The sequence below is a fragment of the Panthera uncia genome, chromosome C2 (assembly GCF_023721935.1).
Source record: "Panthera uncia isolate 11264 chromosome C2, Puncia_PCG_1.0, whole genome shotgun sequence".
In the NCBI taxonomy this organism is placed as follows: domain Eukaryota; kingdom Metazoa; phylum Chordata; class Mammalia; order Carnivora; family Felidae; genus Panthera; species Panthera uncia.
The window spans coordinates 125777608-125797302 of NC_064810.1; the positions used below are offsets into that span (position 1 = coordinate 125777608).

The following is a 19695-nucleotide window of genomic DNA, read 5'->3' on the forward strand; positions in this document are numbered from 1 at the left end:
CAAGCTGGTGCAGCCACTCTGGAAAACAGTATGGAGGTTCCTCAAAAAACTAAAAATAGAACTATCCTATGACCCAGCAGTTGCACTACTAGGCATCTATCCATGGGATACAAGTGTGCTGTTTTGAAGGGACACGTGCACCCCCATGTTTATAGCAGCACTGCCAACAATAGCCAAAGTATGGAAAGAGCCCAAATGTCCACCCATGGATGAATGGATAAAGAAGATGTGGTATGTATATACAATGGAGTAGTACTCGGCAATCAAAAAGAATGAAATCTTGCCATTTGCAACTACGTGGATGGACCTGGAGGGTATTATGCTAAGTGAAATTAGTCAGAGAAAGACAAAAGTCTTATGACTTCACTCATATGAAGACTTTAAGAGACAAAACAGATGAACATAAGGGAAGGGAAACAAAAATAATATAAAAACAGGTGGGGGGGGCAAAACAGAAGAGACTCATAAATATGGAGAACAAACTGAGGGTTACAGGAAGGGTTGTGGGAGGGGGATGGGCTAAATGGGTAAGGTGCATTGAGGAATCTACTTCTGAAATCATTGTTTCACTATATGCTTACTAATTTGGATGTAAATTTAAAAAAATAAAAAAATAAAAAATAAGCAAAATAATCTGTTACTCTCATAAGAGAAGACTAAAAGTTTGTTTTTTTAAAATGTGTGGGGTCACTGTGTTGTATATTCCTTCTGTGAATCAGTGGTTGGTAACAAAGATGTCTGATCTTTTCCACTCTAGATATCATTGTTGAACAAATATGAATGATCTGTACATGTGTGTTGTCCACTATGGTAACCACTAGCTACATGTGGCTATTTAACTTGAAATTAATTGGAAAAAAAAATGTTTTAGTATTTATTTTTGAGAGATAGAGTGTCAATGGGAGATGGGCAGAGAGAGAGGGAGACACAGAATCCGAAGCAGGCTTGAACTCATGATGCACAAGATCATGACCTGAGCCAAAGTAGGACGCTTAATCGACTGAGCCACCCAGGCACCCCAAACTTGAAATTAATTTAAATGAAATAAAATGAAAACTTCAGTTCCTCAGTAGTACTAGCTACATTTCAACGGCTTAATAGCCACAGGCAGCCAGTGGCTACTGTATTGGATAACGCACTAGAGAACATTTCCATCACTGCAGAAAGTTCTGTTGGACAGCACTGCTACAGATGGTTTATCATATGTCTAGCACTTGTGACTTTTATATTCATTCATGAAAAGTTTTGTTTAAAACCATTTTTGAAAATTCCTTGAATAACATTAAAAAAATTTGAGAACTTCTATCAACACACCATTGGTGACTGATCTTATCAAAGAATGGACACATGAAATGAAAATCTTTCTCACAAAGAACAGGATACTCATTGTGTCACAAAGCAATTGATAATATTTGTTTAGGAAGCTTAATGTGCTTTTTCATTTTTATTTCAGATGATCCTGTACATGCAGCTCCAACCACTTCTACACGTGTGTTTTATATCAGCGTGGGGGTTTGCTGTGCAGTAATATTTCTTGTAGCAATAATATTAGCTGTTTTGCACCTTCATAGTATGAAAAGAATTGAACTGGATGACAGGTATTATACCTATTTTGGGAAAGGAAAAAAATTAAAGCGGTTATCCGCATTTTCATGGGAGCCCACACAGCATGCACAGTGGTGCACAGGGAAAGGAGGGAGGGTGATCAGGTCTTGCCAAAAGAACAACTGTTGTCTTTGTGATTATTGTATTTATGTTTCTCTGATTTTATTTAAAAGATATTTTGAAGACAAATTATAGTTTATTAGTTTATGGGTAAGAAGTGGGGATCACACTTTTATTCCCTTCCCCTTTGACATGACTCTATTCCACTCCTAGTACCTTTTTAAAATAGCCCTGTTTCTTCTACCTAGTTCATCCCTCCATCATTGTCATTATCTCCATCCATCTATCCATCCTTCCATCCATCCATCCAGTAAATTTATTGAAAACCTGCTGTGTGTGCTTTAAACCGTTGGTTCTCAACCTGGTTGTACATTATAGTCATGGGTAAGCTTATAAAACATGGGTCCTACCTTCCAGAAATTCTGATGTAATTGGTTTGGGGTGGTGTTAGGGGATCAGTATTTTTCTTAAAGCTTCCTGGATGATTCTAAAGTGTAGCCTTGGAGATACACAGGGTTAGATATGCTAAGTGCTGGGAATATTAAAAAAAATAATGATATACCTTGGAGCTTCAAGTATTTATTTACTTTGACAACCTATAATTATAGAAGTTTATAAATCTGGTGATTATGATATGTGTAGTATAGTGTGAGAATAGAAAAGGTACTTGTCCCAGCCTAGGTGGGTCAGAGATGACAGGGAGGACTTTATAGGTAGGATAGGGTAAGAGGTAAAGATGGAATGTTAGGTTTATTTTCCCAGTACACAATTCTTGTTTTTCTCCTCAGTGATTCCCACTTGCTGACTGAAAGACTTCCAACTTCATGACTTGCCTTTCAAAGCCTTTCTTTCGGTGGAGAGGTATTTTCCAAACTTGTTGAACCTTTCTCTTTTTCCCTTACTGTACCCTTACTTATGCTGTAGTCAGATGATTACTTGTTCCACAGTTTTGCCCTATATTTGCCCTTTAGGACTTTAATTCATGCTTTCCTTTTGCCCACAGGGTTCCTAAACCTTGTTCTTTCTTCAGATTCCAACTCCATTGCCATCTCTTACATGAAGTCTTTTCTAAGCTTCCCAACTGCCCATTTCTCCCTCCTCTGTCTCTCCTGCTTTCTGCTTCTCCCTCTCTGTCTCTCTGTCTTTGGTGGCATTTATTCTACTTTTTTCTCCAGTAATCATTTTTGTGTACTTGTCTCTGCTGCTAGACTATAAGCTTTTTCCAACTAGGGAGCAATATGTCTTATTGATTACTGAATCCTCAGGCCTACACAGTGTTATACACACAGTGGGTAAGCATATGTGTGGCATAAACAACCAACACAACTTGGTTGGATTCAGTATCTGCCCCTAAGCACTCTCTGTCCCCTCTGTTTTACTTGGTTTATCTGAGTAGAGAAGGAAGAGGAAGAAGGTAAGAATAGGAAGGGAAATACATGGGAGATGTGTTTCAGAATAGGTTTTGTGTATATGGTGGTGTTAAAGTTAGAATTGGGGTTTATAGAGGAAGAAATGACATTTGGAAGCCTCTGAGTGGGAAGTAAGGTAACAGGGACATTTAGATAGGACTTTGAGAGGACACACGCACAGTTAAAGGAGTCACTGAGGAACCTGGCATTTAAAAGTCTTGATACACACATTTTCCTTGAATGCTTATGTGCGTGCTAGGGCTGTGAACACACATAAGCCAAAATTGTGCAAAAACTTACAGATTCAATGGAGCATATACCTCAGCTTGCTAAAATAATCAGTTACACTCATGTGTTAGGTGTTCTGGTTCTTTCCATTTTTGGGCAAAGGTTTCCAGACATTGCCTGAATAAAAGCAACTTATATTATCACTTATTTTCAGAGCATAACCTAGTGGTTAAGAGCCAAACAAAGCATCTCTGAATTCTCGCTGTTCTACTTACTAGCTTGATGGCTAGTAATGTACTCTTTGTAGGCTTTTCAAGAATTCTGAAGTGGTACAAGAGTGCCACCTACTGTTCAGTTACTGGAGAGAAACAGATGACCAGTAAATAATTTGGAGTTTGGCCACTTATTTAACTATGTTGGTTGCAGGTAATAGTTAGGTAATAGTTTCACGTATATTATACAACTGGGGCCTCAAAAAACTCCTGGGAGGTAGGTTTTCTTAATCCTATTTTATGGGTAAGTAAATTGAAGTCCTTTATTTTCCACTCTTTGGGGATGGTAACATTTCTATTCCCTCCCCTGGACTTTCAACAACACTGATTTTTAGTCTGATCTTTGAGTAGTACCCAGAACTCCAAAAACAGGTGTCCTGTGGTTCCTTATCATTCTAATATTACTAATAATATTAGTAATAATAATTTCTAATAATTTGTAAGTGTATGTTTGAGGACAAGGCACTCTCCTAAAAGCTTTCTTTCTTTATTTTTCATATAATCCTTTTAGCAACCTTGTCAGGAGGTAGAATCAGACTCATTCTAAACATGAGGAATTCGAGGCTACAGAACCATTTGTTTGCCTGAGATCATACAGCTCGTAAATGGTGCTGGCAGTTTTGATTTTAAGGTTTATGTTCACTGTACTGCCCCATACCCAAGGTTTATGGTCTTCATCTCTTCACTGTACTGCCCCATATCCACTACATGTGTAGACTCACAGAGATCAGTTCTTGAGTAGCAACTTTTTAAAAAAAATTTTTTAATATTTTTATTTATTTTTGAGACAGAGAGCAGAAGCAGGGTAGGGGCAGAGAGAGAGAGGGAGACACAGAATCCAAAGCAGGCTCCAGGCTCTGAGCTGTCAGCACAGAGCCCGACGCAGGGCTTGAACTCACAGACCGTGAGATCATGACCTGAGCTGAAGTCGAACGCTTAACCGAGTGAGCCGCCCAGGCACCCTGATTGAGTAGCAACTTTTTGTCATTATTTTTTTCAATCACCAGGTTTTGAAAATACAGAGCTATTGTGTGGGGCCTGGTCAGTTCAAAGATATTGCATATTTAGGAAAATTGGGAGCCTCTGGACCCTGCTGATCCTATAGCTAAGGAAGGCATGAAAAGCCTATCCTGACAGTTTGGTATGACTTCCTGCCATCTGAGTTCACTTTTCATGTTAAATTTCTATCCCTCACCCGTCTACTACAGAATTCAAGGGCTGAGGTAGTGAAACTGAAATGTGCCCAAGGGTAACCTGGGGTAAGGTTTTTACCCACAGAAAAGACAAAAGCACATACTTAATGAGGTATTAATTTGTAAAATCGTGAGTATAGGGTTAACAGTTACTTGAGCCTGTCCTTTTCTGGATCTCTTATATTATTTAAAGGATATGGTATAATGGAATGCTTCAAATACTAGAAAATTGTAATAAGTTCCAGAAATTCTAAAAAGGGGGGATTGATTTGAACCAGAGATGATACCCCTTAAAAAGCCTTGGGCATATTGGCATATTTGATTTGCTTTTATATTCTTTATTAGGCCATTTGATTTTGGACCACTAGTAAAAGAGGCCTGTCATTCTACTCCTCTTTTTCTTTTTTTTTTTTTTTAAAGCAATCTAATTGGATGACATGGGTTCTTTTTCTAAGAGATGACCCATAGATCCCTAACATATCATATCTCTGTGTGAGGTTAAGGACTGCTGTCTATGGTGTCTAAGGACTAATACCTGCATTTCTGAATGATTGATAAGATGAACGTGCTTAATGATTGTGAGGATAGAAAGGAAAAAAGAAGTGGCTCTATATTATGAGATTAAAATTTCAATATGGCATGTTTGTGATGGAGATCCATGCATTATTGTGATTGCCATCAGGATTTTAAGCTGGTTATATGGGTTGGATGTGTTTTTGCATACATAGAAAAAGGAGGGTTTTCACTGAAGCTGACTTACCAAATATTTCTCTTTTAAAACTTGTTTGCAGCATCAGTGCCAGCAGTAGTTCCCAAGGGCTGTCTCAGCCATCTACCCAGACGACTCAATATCTGAGAGCTGACACACCCAACAATGCAACTCCTATCACCAGTAAGAGTTAATTTAATTCTAAAGATGATTTACTATTGCTGTCTGTGGTCTGTCTGCCAGTGGTTCCTGTGTGCTTGGTTATTTGTGGGGCATGTGTACCATCCTGTGTACATAGTATCTAACATGCGCAGAATTAGGCTTGATCTTCAACTTCTGCTTTCTAGAGCATTGAGTGAAACATTCTAAAATTGGAATACTAAAAATATAATTTCAGTTGCTAGAATTAATTTTGTGGAGATTTCCATAGGTTAATTACATTAAAAGGGATACTGAATCACTTCTGTAGAAATTCAGAAGAAATATTTTCAGGTAGTTAGGTAGAATAAGCCATTGAGCTGTATGAAGATGAGTCTTAGATTTTAATGAATTGTGTGATAATCTGAAGGGCAGTGGTAGGGACTTTACATTGTTTTTTAATCATGATTGAATAACTTCCTATCCTATAGAATAGCTGCCATTAGAATTGAGAACATGAAATCTGATTCCCCCCCCCCCTTTTTTTAACAGGATTTTGATAAAAGTTTTTACACTGTAACATGTTGATGTTGGGGGAAAATAATCATTCTTAGAATATAATTTAGACACAATGAGGAATGAGTCTCCACACAAATAGAAAACAACATAGTCCTCAGGATAAACAGTGGACCATAAATCAGGGCTCAACTCAGTAGTGCTATCGATTAATTAGGTCTTACAGGCAGTTAGCTGGTATCTTCCTTGGACTGGCATTTACTATCTGTTCTTCATCCAGTGCCCTGTTGTGGTCTTCCAGTACTGTTTCCCATTAAAAAGAACCAGGATTCTTTGGGGAAATGGAGGATTTCAGGACTAGGTCAGGAATGGGCAAGATAAACCTGGGGCAGGTTGAAATGGGACATTTGAGCATCAAAAAGAATGACTGCAGTGGATGGAAACAGAATGTGTAAAAATCCTTGAGTTTGTGATGATAGTTATTGAAGAAGTTAATCATTATGAGAAGTAACTAAGGCACCAAAAATCCCTCTTTCTGATGACTGGCTATATGAACTGTATTTCAGAGTAAGCACATAGTGCTGGTTGATGAGGGAAAATGCTTCTTTACAGAAGAATCCTAGCTAATAAATGTGGAAGGAATGATAGAATTAGAAAATCATAATTACAACCTCTGTTAAAATAATTGATTCAGAAAAAGACCATCAGTGTTAAAACCCTGTGAACAAAGGGAAATGGGATCATTTGAGGGAGCAGACTGTCATGGTGTGACTCCTCTAATGAAACTTTGCATCACTGAAAGTAGGACAACTAGATATTTTGTACTCCCACATGTGATATACCACCCATGGAGTATTTTTTGTCTCCCCTCCCCACTCCTAAGAGGTAACCTGCACCTAATTATGGCTGTGGAACTGATTGGCAGTTTACAAGAAATACAGGGATCGAAGAACAAGTTAAATGATACTTGAAGAAGCAGATGCTGAACATTCTTCAGGATAACAGAACTGGTTTCTTTAATAAGAGTGGCAAGAAAAAGAAAAGGGGGAAAGAGGGAATGCTCAAGATTAAATGAAATTTTAAAGAAATCATCAGTAGTTACCATCACCACCAATGAAAGAATTATATGCTCTTCAGAAAACACAATGATAGATAGGAAAGTAGTCCAGACTATTCAGAAGAAACACATTGATTTTAATGTTTAAATGTCAAGATTTGCTCAGTAGAGTCAATTCTTGATTGTGGCTATAACCTTAAAGAGATAGAGATTCAATTATTATATGCTAAAAGCAAAATGCTTTTTAAAAGTCACTTGAGGGGCGCCTGGGTGGCTCAGTTGGTTAAGTGTCCGACTTCAGCTCAGGTCATGATCTCACGGTCTGTGAGTTCGAGCCCCACATCAGGCTCTGTGCTGACAGCTCAGAGCCTGGAGCTTGCTTCAGATTCTGTGTCTCCCTCTGTCTCTGACCCTTCCCTGCTCATGCTCTGTCTCTCTCTGTCTCAAAAATAAATAAAAACATTAAAAAAAAAGTCACTTGAAATTACTTATTAAAAATATTTTTAGTTACTGTTGATAAGAAATGTACTTATTTTTGTGGACATTATCTTGAGATAGATGATTCATTTATTATGTAGGGCAAAAACAAACATTTTTTTAAAAATTCAGTGGAAATCCACTTGTATATAAATAAAAGAAAGACAAAGAGAGGAGTAAAAAAAATATTTGAAGACACAACGGCCAAGAATTTTCCAAAATAACAAAACAACAGACCATAGATCTAAGAAACTCTGAGAACTCCAGGTACGATTAAACGTATACAAATACAGATACTCACACACCTGTGTGTATCCTGTTCAAACTGCTGATCAATAGAATCAGGTGTTGTCAGCCTAATCCTTTGGTTACAGAACTCCCAAGCCTTTCGTCTAGATCTTGTAGCAACCATTGATGACCATTGTCTAGGTCTTTTATCTCTCCCGGGAGTTTTCTTACCATGTGTTTACCAAAGCGCATAAATCTTAGAGAAGCCATTCCAGTTTCTACTTGCTAACACTGAATCTTCCTTCTATTCTAACATTTTTTCTTGGAATGAAAATTTTAAGTTATAGCTAGAAATTTTATTTTTGCTGTCAGTAAGAATGAGTGGGAAAATAGTGGAGCTGAACAACAGATGTATCTCACAATGATACAACTAGGCTGTATAAGCATGAGATTGATTAAATCAACCAGATGTTTTGTTCGAAAAGATAGTCTTTTCATTTGAAAAGTTGTTTTGTTAGGAGATTATATTAGAAAATCTTTTGGGGAAAAAAACAGTCCATAAAGGGGAATAAGTTAAATTCTGTGAGTCAAGGGTGCCTGGGTGGATCAGTCAGTTGAGCATCCAACTCTTATTTTGGCTCAGGTCATGATCCTAGGGTTGTGAGATCAAGCCCCACGTCAAGCCCCACATTCGTGCCGAGCATAGATTCTGCTTAAGATTTTCTCTCTCTCTCCTTCTGCCCCTCTCTACCACTTGTGCTCGCTCTCCCTCTCTCTCTCTTTCTCTCTCAAATGAAATAAATAAAAATAAACAAATAAAAAAAGGGGTGCCTAGGGTGCCTCTGTTAAATGTCCAACTCTAAATCTTGGTTCAGGTCATGATCTCAGGGTTTGTGAGATCGAGCCCCACAATGGGCTGTGCACTGACAGCACAAGACCGCTGGGGATTCTCTCTCCTTTCTGTGCCTCTCCCCCTCCCCTGCACACTATAAACAAACAAATAAACATTCTGTTAGTCAAAGCTTATTTCATTTGGGTGAAAGGCAGTTGAAGTGGTGATAATGGTAATACTCATTTTAGTGTTTCTTGTCTTAATTATGCATTTTAAGGATTTGGGATAGGTAGAAAGTGTTTCTTTAAAATTTTGTGTGGCCTTGCGGCACCTGGGTGGCTCAGTTGGTTGAGTGTCTCACTGTGATTTCACAGTTCATGGGTTCAAGCCCCACGTCGGGCCCTGTGCTGGCAACTCAGAGCCTGGAGCCTGCTTCAGATTCTGTGTCTCCTTGTCTCTCTGCCTCTCCCCCTTTTGTGTGCGCGCACGCGCACTTTCTTTCTCAAAAATATATAAACATTGAAGAATAATTTTGTGTGACCTTCATAAGTAATTCTCCCTGTTCATGTGTGTGCCTTTCTCTTTTTTTTAACGCTTATTTATTTTTTGAGACAGAGCATGAATGGGGGAGGGTCAGAGAGAGAAAGGGAGACACAGAATCTCAAACAGGCTCCAGGCTCTGAGCTGTCAGCACAGAGCCGGATGCAGGGCTCGAACTCACGGACCGTGAGATCATGATCTGAGCCAAAGTCGGACGCTTAACTGACTTAGCCACCCAGGCGACCCCCATTTTGTGATTCTTACATTTATTCATTCCTGTGACTTGAGTCCTGAGGTTTGAACTGTATTAGTTGACCTTGATGGCACAATAAGGGTATTTATATTTCTTGGTCTGGCTTTGTTGGCTCCTCAGGTTATCCTACCTTGCGGATAGAGAAGAACGACCTGAGAAGTGTCACTCTTTTGGAGGCCAAAGCTAAGGTGAAGGATATAGCAATATCCAGGGAGAGGATAACTTTAAAAGATGTACTCCAAGAAGGTATTTATTTTCTTAAAATCGTTTCTCAAGCAAGATTTAATGTTAACACTATAAAATTTTTTTAATTTCAGATTGTAAGAATTTCATGTCTTTGTGTCTAAGGATAGAAGTATACAATTTATTTCCTTTCTAAAACTGATTTTTATTTTCTCTTTCTTTAGATCTTTAATTTGCCATAATACAGCTTTGGTGTAATTCTTGATTTTTCGGTATATTAAAGCATTAATGTACTTACTAATGTACTTATGTATTAAATGTATTATGTATTAAGACATAATGTACTTATGTATTAAATATGTATAGAAATATATGTATTTGTATATATTAGCATTTAAATACTACCTTTAAATATATTTTCTGTTCTTGTTTAAAGATCATCACTACCTAGCAAGCCTGTTTCAAATATTCTAAGTAATTTTCTCTGTGACAGATCGTATGGGGATGGAGCAGATGGAACAAGCATGGGCTTTGGAGTCCCATGATTTGTCACCTGTGTGACCTTGGAGAACTCATTTAATGTCTTCCACGTCCAGTTTCCTTTTCTATAAATTTGCACTGCGTTGTCTGCACTTGGACTAGTAGTGAAGATTAGATGAAATGATGTACATTAAATGAACTTACGCATAATAGATGTTTGGTAGATTTTGGTACCCTTCCCTTTCCCACCTGTTGGTCCTTGTTTTCTTTCTTGAATTTTAGGGTATTGATTGAGGAGATGCTGAATGAGGACCAAAATTAATAATAAAGTACTTCATTGAGTTGAGTGCCTCAAGTTGTTAAAGAGAGAATTACCTTTTTCCCCCTTCCACAATCCAGTTTGTAATGTTTTGAATGCATATGAGTCATTCTGAATTCATCTCTTGGTTGAGATGCTTATAGGTCAATCACAGCTAAGAGAGAGGTTTGAACTGTCCCCAGTGACAAGTAGTAATTAAAAGAAGCAAAAATTTTTGGTCTGTTTTTGAATGTATGAGGGGCGTCCATTGTTCTCTTTTGTTATTGTTCTGAAGCTAAGCTTAGAAACTCATAAATGCCTCTAATGGATACCCCATTACTGAGTTCCAGTGTTCCTGGCTATATCATTAGTTTATTTAGGATGATTCAGAAAGGATTCTCATATACTTGGTTTAAATATGGTATTTCTAAAAGCAAGTTAAAGGGTGCCTGGGTGACTCGGTTAAGTGTCTGACTTTTGGTTTCTGCTCAGGTCATAATCTCATGGTTTGTGAGATAGAGCCCTGTGCTCTCAGTGCGGAGCCTGCTTGGGATTTTCTCTCTCCCTGTCTCTCTGTCCCTCCCTGCTTGTGTGTGTGTGTGTGTGTGTGTGTGTGTGTGTGTGTGCACGTTCTTTCTCAAAAAATAAATAAACTTAAAAAAAAACAAAAGCAAGTTAAAATATTTCATAGTTACAAAGAATTTCTAATAGTCATTAAAAAACCAAAGATTTAGGTGAGAATAATGTTGCTGATCACATATGTCCTTGTTATGTTTAAGTTATATTGTGCCAGGAAGTTTTGTACTTATAGTTTTATGAAGGTTATCATATGATCTCATTAATTATTATTTTTCCTTCTAGGTACTTTTGGGCGTATTTTCCATGGGATTTTAGTAGATGAAAAAGATCCAAATAAAGAAAAACAAGCATTTGTAAAAACAGTTAAAGGTAGGGTTTTTTTTCCATACTGTTACCAAAATGTTTTCCTAAGGTAGATCATGCCAGTGAGATTCTGTCTCCGATTCTGAGTCTGCACCAGACCTTTAAGTCAGTTCATGTGAGTTTAGCTCATATGAGGCTAACTTTTGAGGATATTTGGCTTGTTTTCATAAGATATAGAAAAAAAGGTCTAATAATTTAAGATGTTAAACACTTACTAGGTATTACTTGAGCTTGTAGTTAAATTACATCAATTTGACTTCATTGTTGCTATATGTAATGCTGTGTTTTTCTTAGGTAAAAGTTGTTTCTTTCCTCTTAAAAACACTGTTACTTATTTTTCCTCCTCCCCACTCCCAATACTGCTGTCTACAAAGAATAAAAAACACACACCCTGTCCCCCCTCCTCCACCCCAGACTCATAGTACCTTACATGAATAGGCTTGTTTATCTTCCTCCCACTTCCCTGCCTTTTTTTTTTTTTTTTTTTTTTTTGCTGTTATATGTAATGCTGCAAAAAATATCCATGTGTTTATGTATCCTTCTTGGCTTAGTTTTATAGGTATAGCCATAGTTGACATTGTTGCCCCAACAGGTATTTGCATTTAAAATTTAGATAGATGTTGTCAGATTGTTTTCTAAAGGGTATATCACACTAGTTAATGTTATCATGAACAGAATATCTATTTTCACATATTCTTTTGGAGCAATATGATGCCTAATTTTTCACTTTATAATTGATATTTGTAAAAGCTTAAATCTTAGTTAAATTTGATCATTTTAAGAAAAAGAAAAATGTAATTTATAGGGTGTTTAATATCTGACAGTGTCTGATATGGACTGAGATGACAAGATGTTAATTTTGAAAAAACAAATAACAGCATTTTGATGCAGAAATTGAGGAAAAAATTAAATTCCATTTTATATGTAAGAGGTGACATTTTATGAAGTTTTCAAAGTTAATTTATAAGAACTTATGTTTCTAAATCTACTTAAATGAATTGATGGAAAAGTATGAAGGATTTATGTTGTTTCTAAAAAGTTGTACTAACCTTAAAAATAAGGGTAATTTGATTTCTTTTAATTTAGCAAAATTGCTTGCTTAACACACACTTGCCATTCACGCATTGTTTTCTAAACGGTTTAACTTATTATACTGTTCAGTATATATTTTATCTACCTACCTCTCCTAGCCCCAAAGCATTTTTAAAGGTTAATATTTAAGTTTGGTCCGTTAGGTTTTCTGACTAGGTTTGAAAGATATTTTACATATTACCGTTTATAAATATAGAATTTGAACCCTTAGTTTAATACTGTTGACTTTTGTTACATTTTCCCCCATTTTTAAGGAAACATTTCTCTGTGATTTTAATATTTCTTCTGGAGTTTATAAATCTGCGGTTAGTTTACAACTAGGCTGTCACTAATTTCTTCTGAATGAATCTTGAATTAGCAAAAGAACTTTCTATGTATAATTGGGTTGACTTAGGGTTGGAAAGGAGAAAAAAGGAAATAATAGTGATAAGAAAACACAATGCAGATTCTGGGACTGTTTCACAAGATAAGATTTCTCCTTCCGGATACGCTTGAAATTGTAGTCAATTGGTTGTTTCTACGCCTTAACCACTGTGATTGTAATGTTCCTTCTGAGCTAGATGGAAACAAGAGAAAGCACAGTGAGTCCTTAGCCAAGATATAGTTACGGTTTACATGAGAAACAAAGAGGAAGTGCATTGACCACAGTCGTTGGCGCAGAATTGTTAGATAACTCCATATGATTGGGTATCTCGAGATTTATTTTTTTGGAATTTTTTTTTAATTGAAGCTATGAAAATCTGGCATATTTCTTTCACAAATCTGTATGCTTTGTTACTTGCCACACAATTAGAAATGTAGCTTAAAATGTAAAAAATAATTTTTTAAAAGATTATTGACCTTTACCTTTAGACATAAGCAAGAAATTGGAATTTGGCTTCATAAAAAATTTGTAAATTTGCACAGAGACTTAATAGACATTCCAGTCTATTATTTATGTTGTTTCTAAAAAGTTGTACTAACCTTAAAAATAACAATAATGTTATTATATATGTATATTACATATAAAACATAAGTTGTGTGTGTGTGTGTGTGTGTGTGTGTGTGTATAATGTATAAGAGATAAATTTCCAGAGATTGAAATTAAGAATCTGAATCTCGGGGCGCCTGGGTGGCGCAGTCGGTTAAGCGTCCGACTTCAGCCAGGTCACGATCTCGCGGTCCGTGAGTTCGAGCCCCGCGTCAGGCTCTGGGCTGATGGCTCGGAGCCTGGAGCCTGTTTCCGATTCTGTGTCTCCCTCTCTCTCTCTGCCCCTCCCCTGTTCATGCTCTGTCTCTCTCTGTCCCAAAAATAAATAAAAAACGAAAAAAAAAAAAGAATCTGAATCTCATACAGTGAATATTGTGAAATTGAATTCCATGAAGTAAATTAATTAATTTGAGGTTATTGGTGTTGGGTTCTTATTTTGTTTTATAGTTGCTACTACTTTGCAATTTGGAAATAAGTGGTTTTTTTTAAGCATTTGTTCTTCTTGTAACTTGTAAATATTTTATAGTATTCTTTTCAAATGTGCACATCTTAAAATAGATCTTTCAGTATTTAAAATTAAAAGACTTGGACTAGACTGGGAAGGGAATCCAGGAAAATGGTTTTTTCTTACTAAATGGATAAAATTATTTTTTCTCCAACTCCAACTGTTCTTAGATCATCATCTAGTTCAAGTGTCCCTTGCTTAATAGAGTATGCTTATTAAAGTTAATAATTTGAAGAAAATTAGGCATAAAATAACATGTCCTGAAATTGACTTTTATTTGGATCTTCATGCCAGTTGACAGGAAGGTCACCACTTATTAACTGGGTGCCGATTTCCAAATATTACTAGATTTCAATCTGAAAAAGACCCTGACAGTCCCCAAATCGTCCTGGTCGTAATTTGATTAAAATTTATTTAGATTACAGAAAAAGAAATAAAGGCACATTCTGCCATTCCTAGATGATCCTAAATTTTGAGCAGTTTTTAGACAACTAGAGTTTATTCTGGCAGACATCAGTGTGATGCACGTTTTCCAAAGAAGTACCAAGTGTTTCAAGCCCTTGGCTTTTCGTCCGCCCATTTTACATTCCTACAAAGGTTTAAACTAAGTGAAGCTGTCTGGAAAAGTGGACACTACTAGCAAGTTGTTGAAGAGGGAGTGATTCCACTAGTTAGTCTTGGAAGAAAATGAAGTTTGTGATTGCTTAGCTTTGACAGTTGCACTTTTAAGGAGTAAATGTGACACATACTCATAGTACTTGACTTCAGTGATCTGGATTTTACTCTTGGTTTGGCATTTTACTATGTAGGGCTGGGATGTGAATCTTGGCTTTGCCAGTCTTTGTATCTTTTTCTCCCTCTTGTTGCATCGATCAGAAGCTTTGCAAGTTACTACTATTTTTACTGTTGACGTACAAATTAGTTATTGGTTTCTTTGAAATCAGTGTTGTTGTTGTTATTATTTTTAGAGAGTGCTAGCAGGGGAGAGGGGCAGATGCAGAAAGAGAGAGGGAATCCTAAGCAGGCTCCATGGTCAGCACGGAGCCTGACGCAGGGCTCGATCCTACGACCCTGGGATCATGACCTGAGCTGAAATCAAGAGTTGGACACTCAACCGATTAAGCCACCCAGGTGCCCTTGAGAGTGTTTTTAAAGATACACTATACTCAGGGTGCCTGGGTGGCTCAGTAGGTTGAGTGTCCGACTTTGGCTCAGGTCATGATCTCATGGCTCTTGAGTTCAAGTCCCGTGTTGGGCTCTGACAGCTCAGAGCCTGGACCCTGCTTCGGATTCTGTGTCTCCTTCTCTGTCTCTGCCCCTCTTCCACTCGCTCTGTCTCTCTCTCAAAAATAAAAACATTAAAAATAAATAAATAAATAAGTAAATAAAAGGTACACTATACTCATAATTTTTTTTTTTATATCTACAGGCCAGTTTTTTTTTAATTTTATTTTTTATTTTTTAAAATTTACATCCAAATTAGTTAGCATATAGTGCAACAATGATTTCAGGAGTAGATTCCTTAGTGCCCCTTACCCATTTAACCCATCCCCTCTCCCACAACCCCTCCTGTAACCCTCAGTTTGTTCTCCATATTTATGAGTCTCTTCTGTTTTGTCCCCCTCCCTGTTTTTATATTATTTTTATTTCCCTTCCCTTATGTTCATCTGTTTTGTCTCTTAAAGTCCTCATATGGGTGAAGTCATACGATTTTTGTCTTTCTCTGACTAATTTCACTTAACATAATACCCTCCAGTTCCATCCATGTAGTTGCAAATGGCAAGATTTCACTTTTGATTGCTGAGTAATATTCCGTTGTATATATACAACACATCTTTATCCATTCATCCATGGGTGGACATTTGGGCTCTTTCCATACTTTGGCTATTGTCGCTAGTGCTGCTATAAACGTGGGGGTGCATGTGTCCCTTTGAAGTGGCATACCTGTATCCCTTGGATAAATACCTAGTAGTGCAATTGCTGGGTTGTAGGGTAGTTCTGTTTTTAGTTTTTTGAGGAACCTCCATACTGTTTTCCAAAGTGGCTGCACCAGCTTGCATTCCCATCTTCAGGCTGGTTTTTAAAAAACTGAAACTCATTTCCAATTTTATAATGAAAATATGCCATTCACTTAATGGAAATGTTCTTTTTAAATAGTGGGGAAAATCCTCATTATTAAAGTAGTGGCCCCTGTAAGATGAAGAATGCTTATAGATTTGTGCAGATATTTGCTGACTTAAAATTCCTTTGGAGGCGCAAACTAAAGATACTAGTAAATTGCATTATTGTGTTTTGTGTTTCACAAACATTGAACTAAAAGCCAATTATAGTTCTGTTACTTTGGACCAAAAACCATAAGTTCAGATGCTAAAAATAAAATGGAATAATCATACTAGTTTTGGGTATTATATGATAATTACATTTTTTTCTATTAATTTAATATCAGTTCTTTTTGTTTGCTAGCTTTTAACTCAGACAGGTAAGAAGAAAATAAAAGGGCCACAATCTCCCTTCAGAACCCCTGTGGTCATTTTTTTTTTTATAGTTTTATGTTTCTAAGGTTTGAACATGTAAATTGAAGAGAAAGGTGCAAAATTTAAATTCTCCCATCTCTAAACCTAACCATCATTAACAATTTATTATTATTCTCTTCATGAGTAAGAAAAAAAATGTGTCCAGATGTATCTAATTTTTCAAATAATTTGTTTTTAAAACATAACTGGTCACTCAAACAATTTGTCACCTTGGTTTTAAAATTTAATATATCTTGGAGATCTTCTGTTATACATAGAGACTTAAATCTTATTTTTTAAAAGTAATTGCATAGTATCCCAGTGTGCTAATTTAACTGATTCTCTTTTGATGGGCACTTTGGGTTGTTTTGAATTTTTTGCTATTACAAGTGAACAATATTCTTGTTACATTATATGTAGATGAACTTTTGTGACTATATTTGTAGATTATGCTCTTAATAGTGGGCTGATGATGTAGAGTATATGTATTTTTGCACTTTGCTGGGTATTGCTTCCCTCACTTTCCCAAGATGCTATTGATGAACCTGTTTCATCACACTCCTGCCCAAACTGGCAGGTAGCTGATTGTTTTTGTCCCACTCTGACCAAGAAAATGATACCTCTTAATTTAGTTTGTTTGTCTTTACAGAAGGGTGAGGCTAAAAGTCATTTTGTAATTTTTTTGGTCATTTGTGTTGCTTTTTTTCAGTAAAGTGTATGCTTTTATCTTTTGACTCTTTAAATTTTTTTCTTATTGGTTTGTAGGAGTTCTTTAAAGAAGGGGAAAAAATGAAATTAGTCCTTTATGTATATTTTTCCAGCCTGCTACTACTTTGATTACTTTTTTTATGGAACCTTACTTAATTTCTAATTTTTACATACTCAAATTTATTCTTCATGGCTTCTGTTAATGTTCATCTATTAAATGAAACACTGCCTGTTGCAATAGAATTTTGTAATATTTTGTAATTTGATAATAGAAATAGGCTAGACCTATGTAGATTTACCTGTATCTTATAATGAAAATTCATCCTATAGTTTGAGATAAATTTTTGCTAATAGCAGAATAGGTCTTGTCACATATATAGTGTTAACATCCACAACAATGTCCTTTTCTTTATATAGATCAAGCTTCTGAAATTCAGGTGACAATGATGCTCACTGAAAGTTGTAAGCTACGAGGTCTTCATCACAGGTGAGGAAAACTACCCAGCATTTAAGTGTTAAGCATGGTAACATTGTATGCTACATTTATATTTAAGAAAGTTGTGATATGTTCTGAATTGAAAGCTTTTTGGAATGCCCTTATTTTTTAAATAGAATATCAGTGAAAAAAATTAAAAAATGCAATAGATTCTAAGGAAGAAAAGAAAACATAGCTAAACTTTTGAGAAAGGGAGTTTTTACATATTTGTGTGCATATTATTCTTTAAAAAATAGGATAGTGATATATATCTGCTATACTCTCTGTCAAAAATAAATAAACATTTAAAAAAATTAAAAAAAAAAAAGGCGCCAGGGTGGCTCAGTCGGTTAAGCATACAACTTTGGCTCAGGTCATGATCTCGTGGTCTGTGAGTTCGAGCCCTGTTTCTAGCTCTGTGATGACAGCTCGAAGCCTGGAGCCTCCTTCAGATTCTGTGTCTCCCTCTCTCTCTTCCCCTCCTCCATTCATGCTCTGTCTCTTTCTCTGTCAAAAATAAATAAACATTAAAAAAAAATTTTTTTTTTAAATATCTGCTATGAGGGGTGCCTAGGTGGCTCAGTCGGTCAAGCATCCAACTATTGGTTTTGCCTCATGGGTTCTCACAGTTTGTGAGTTCAAGCCCCTACATTGGGCTTCAAGCTGACAGTACGGAGCCTGCTTGGGATTCTCTCCCTCTCTTGCTCATTCTCTGTCTCTCAAAATAAATAAATAAAAACTTGAAAAAAAATATTAAAAAAAATATTTAAAAAATACCTGCTATGAAATTCTTTAACATAGAATACCAGAGATAAGAATAATAAACACCAGTAATCCCATCTCCTAAATTTAGTGAAAGTTAACATTTTACCACTTTTGTTTGGTGTATATAAATGTCTATTATCTACCTAGGTGATACATAGATATTTAGGAGTGTAGAAATATTTTAAAGTAAACTAGACATCTCAGCACTTAAATTCATTTCCAGCCTGCAATTCCCCTCCCCCCATGAAGATTTTTTTTTAAAATATTTATTTATTGAGAGAGAGGGAACAAGTCGGGGAGGGGCAGAGAGAGAGGGAGGGAGAATCCAAGCAGGCTCTGCGCTGTCAGCACAGAACCCAATGTGGGGCTGAACCTCACGAACCGTGAGATGACCCAAGCTGAAAATCAAGAGTCAAATGCTTAATGACTGAACCACCCAGGTGCTCCGAAGATGTTTTCATATAATCATAATACCATTATTATCTTTAACAAGGTTAACAGGCTTCTTAATATAACAGAGCAATGTATCTAACTTTTTATATAAGTAACTATGAATTCATATCTACATTTAAAAAAGATTTGGAGCAGTTCATTGAATGGTTGACCAGGATCTTGTCATTAGGTCATAGTATGGTTTTTAAGAAATACTTGTAGTTCTGTATGAAGAACTTTAAAAAAAAAAAAAAAAACTCACATCAGTCCTCTTACAGAGCTATAACAAAAGCTCTATCTTCTGAAACAAAAAGGACTTAAATATCGTATCTCAACATGCTGCAGTATCAGTATTGGGGCAAGGTTTTTAAAAAGAAAAAAAACTACATAGAGTCAGCTTAATTTGTATGCCTATTGCAGATTTGGTTGCATATGTTTAAAAAAATGGGTCAGTGACCATCCCTGTTGGAAGATATTTATGGACTTCTGGGGAAACACACACACACACACACACACACACACACACACACACACACAAGTGATGCATGCAAAAGGCATCATGCATTTTAATTTCTTTGTACTTTGAGCAGTTACTTTAGTTCTGCCAAAAAATAAGATGACTATGCAGAGTTTTATTTTTGAGTTTCATTTATACTTTGGTTCCTATTTGAAAGAATTTGAGAAGCTAAAAAGAAGGCAGCAGTAGTGAGAGCAATAAAATGGTAATGAAAGTCGAGTTTTATGGCTTTGTGATGGTGGAGGAGAAAACAAATAAGCCAACAATAAGGATACAAATATTTTTGCTGTGATTGAAC

General features: G+C 36.3%; 1 protein-coding gene across 1 annotated transcript in view; it reads left to right on the forward strand.

Moving 5' to 3' along the window:
* RYK (receptor like tyrosine kinase) overlaps positions 1 to 19695 on the forward strand; it is a 103150-nt gene that overhangs the window by 57535 nt on the left and 25920 nt on the right. The window contains exons 6-10 of the mRNA XM_049629799.1: positions 1454 to 1598; positions 5559 to 5659; positions 9638 to 9763; positions 11340 to 11426; positions 17626 to 17695. Of these exons, the coding sequence (XP_049485756.1) occupies positions 1454 to 1598; positions 5559 to 5659; positions 9638 to 9763; positions 11340 to 11426; positions 17626 to 17695 (529 nt within the window). The remainder of the gene's footprint in view (positions 1 to 1453; positions 1599 to 5558; positions 5660 to 9637; positions 9764 to 11339; positions 11427 to 17625; positions 17696 to 19695) is intronic.